General features: G+C 32.2%; 1 protein-coding gene across 1 annotated transcript in view; it reads right to left on the reverse strand.

The window, feature by feature from the left end:
• Positions 255-261, reverse strand: part of LOC109838965 — a 3,015-nt gene continuing 3,008 nt past the window's right edge. Inside the window, exon 8 of the mRNA XM_020407397.1 lies at positions 255-258. Coding sequence (XP_020262986.1) covers positions 255-258 — 4 coding nt within the window. The remainder of the gene's footprint in view (positions 259-261) is intronic.

A 261-nucleotide genomic window follows, 5' to 3' on the forward strand; every position in this document is an offset into this window, starting at 1 on the left:
TCAATTTTACGAAAAAATTTCTCTCCAGGACAGAAAGTTTTATTATACAATTCAAAATTGCATCTTTTTCCAGGAAAATTAAGATCAAGATGGACAGGTCCATTTTTTGTTAAATAAGTTTTTCCACATGGAGCTGTCGAGATAGAAAATCTTAAAAATGGTAATATTTTCAAAATTAACGGTCAACGCCTAAAACCATTTTTTGAATTTTCTACGCTCGGAGAGGAAGAGGTGTTGGTTCTTCATGAACCTCATTATCTG

This window comes from Asparagus officinalis, chromosome 4 (assembly GCF_001876935.1).
Source record: "Asparagus officinalis chromosome 4, Aspof.V1, whole genome shotgun sequence".
NCBI classification, from domain to species: domain Eukaryota; kingdom Viridiplantae; phylum Streptophyta; class Magnoliopsida; order Asparagales; family Asparagaceae; genus Asparagus; species Asparagus officinalis.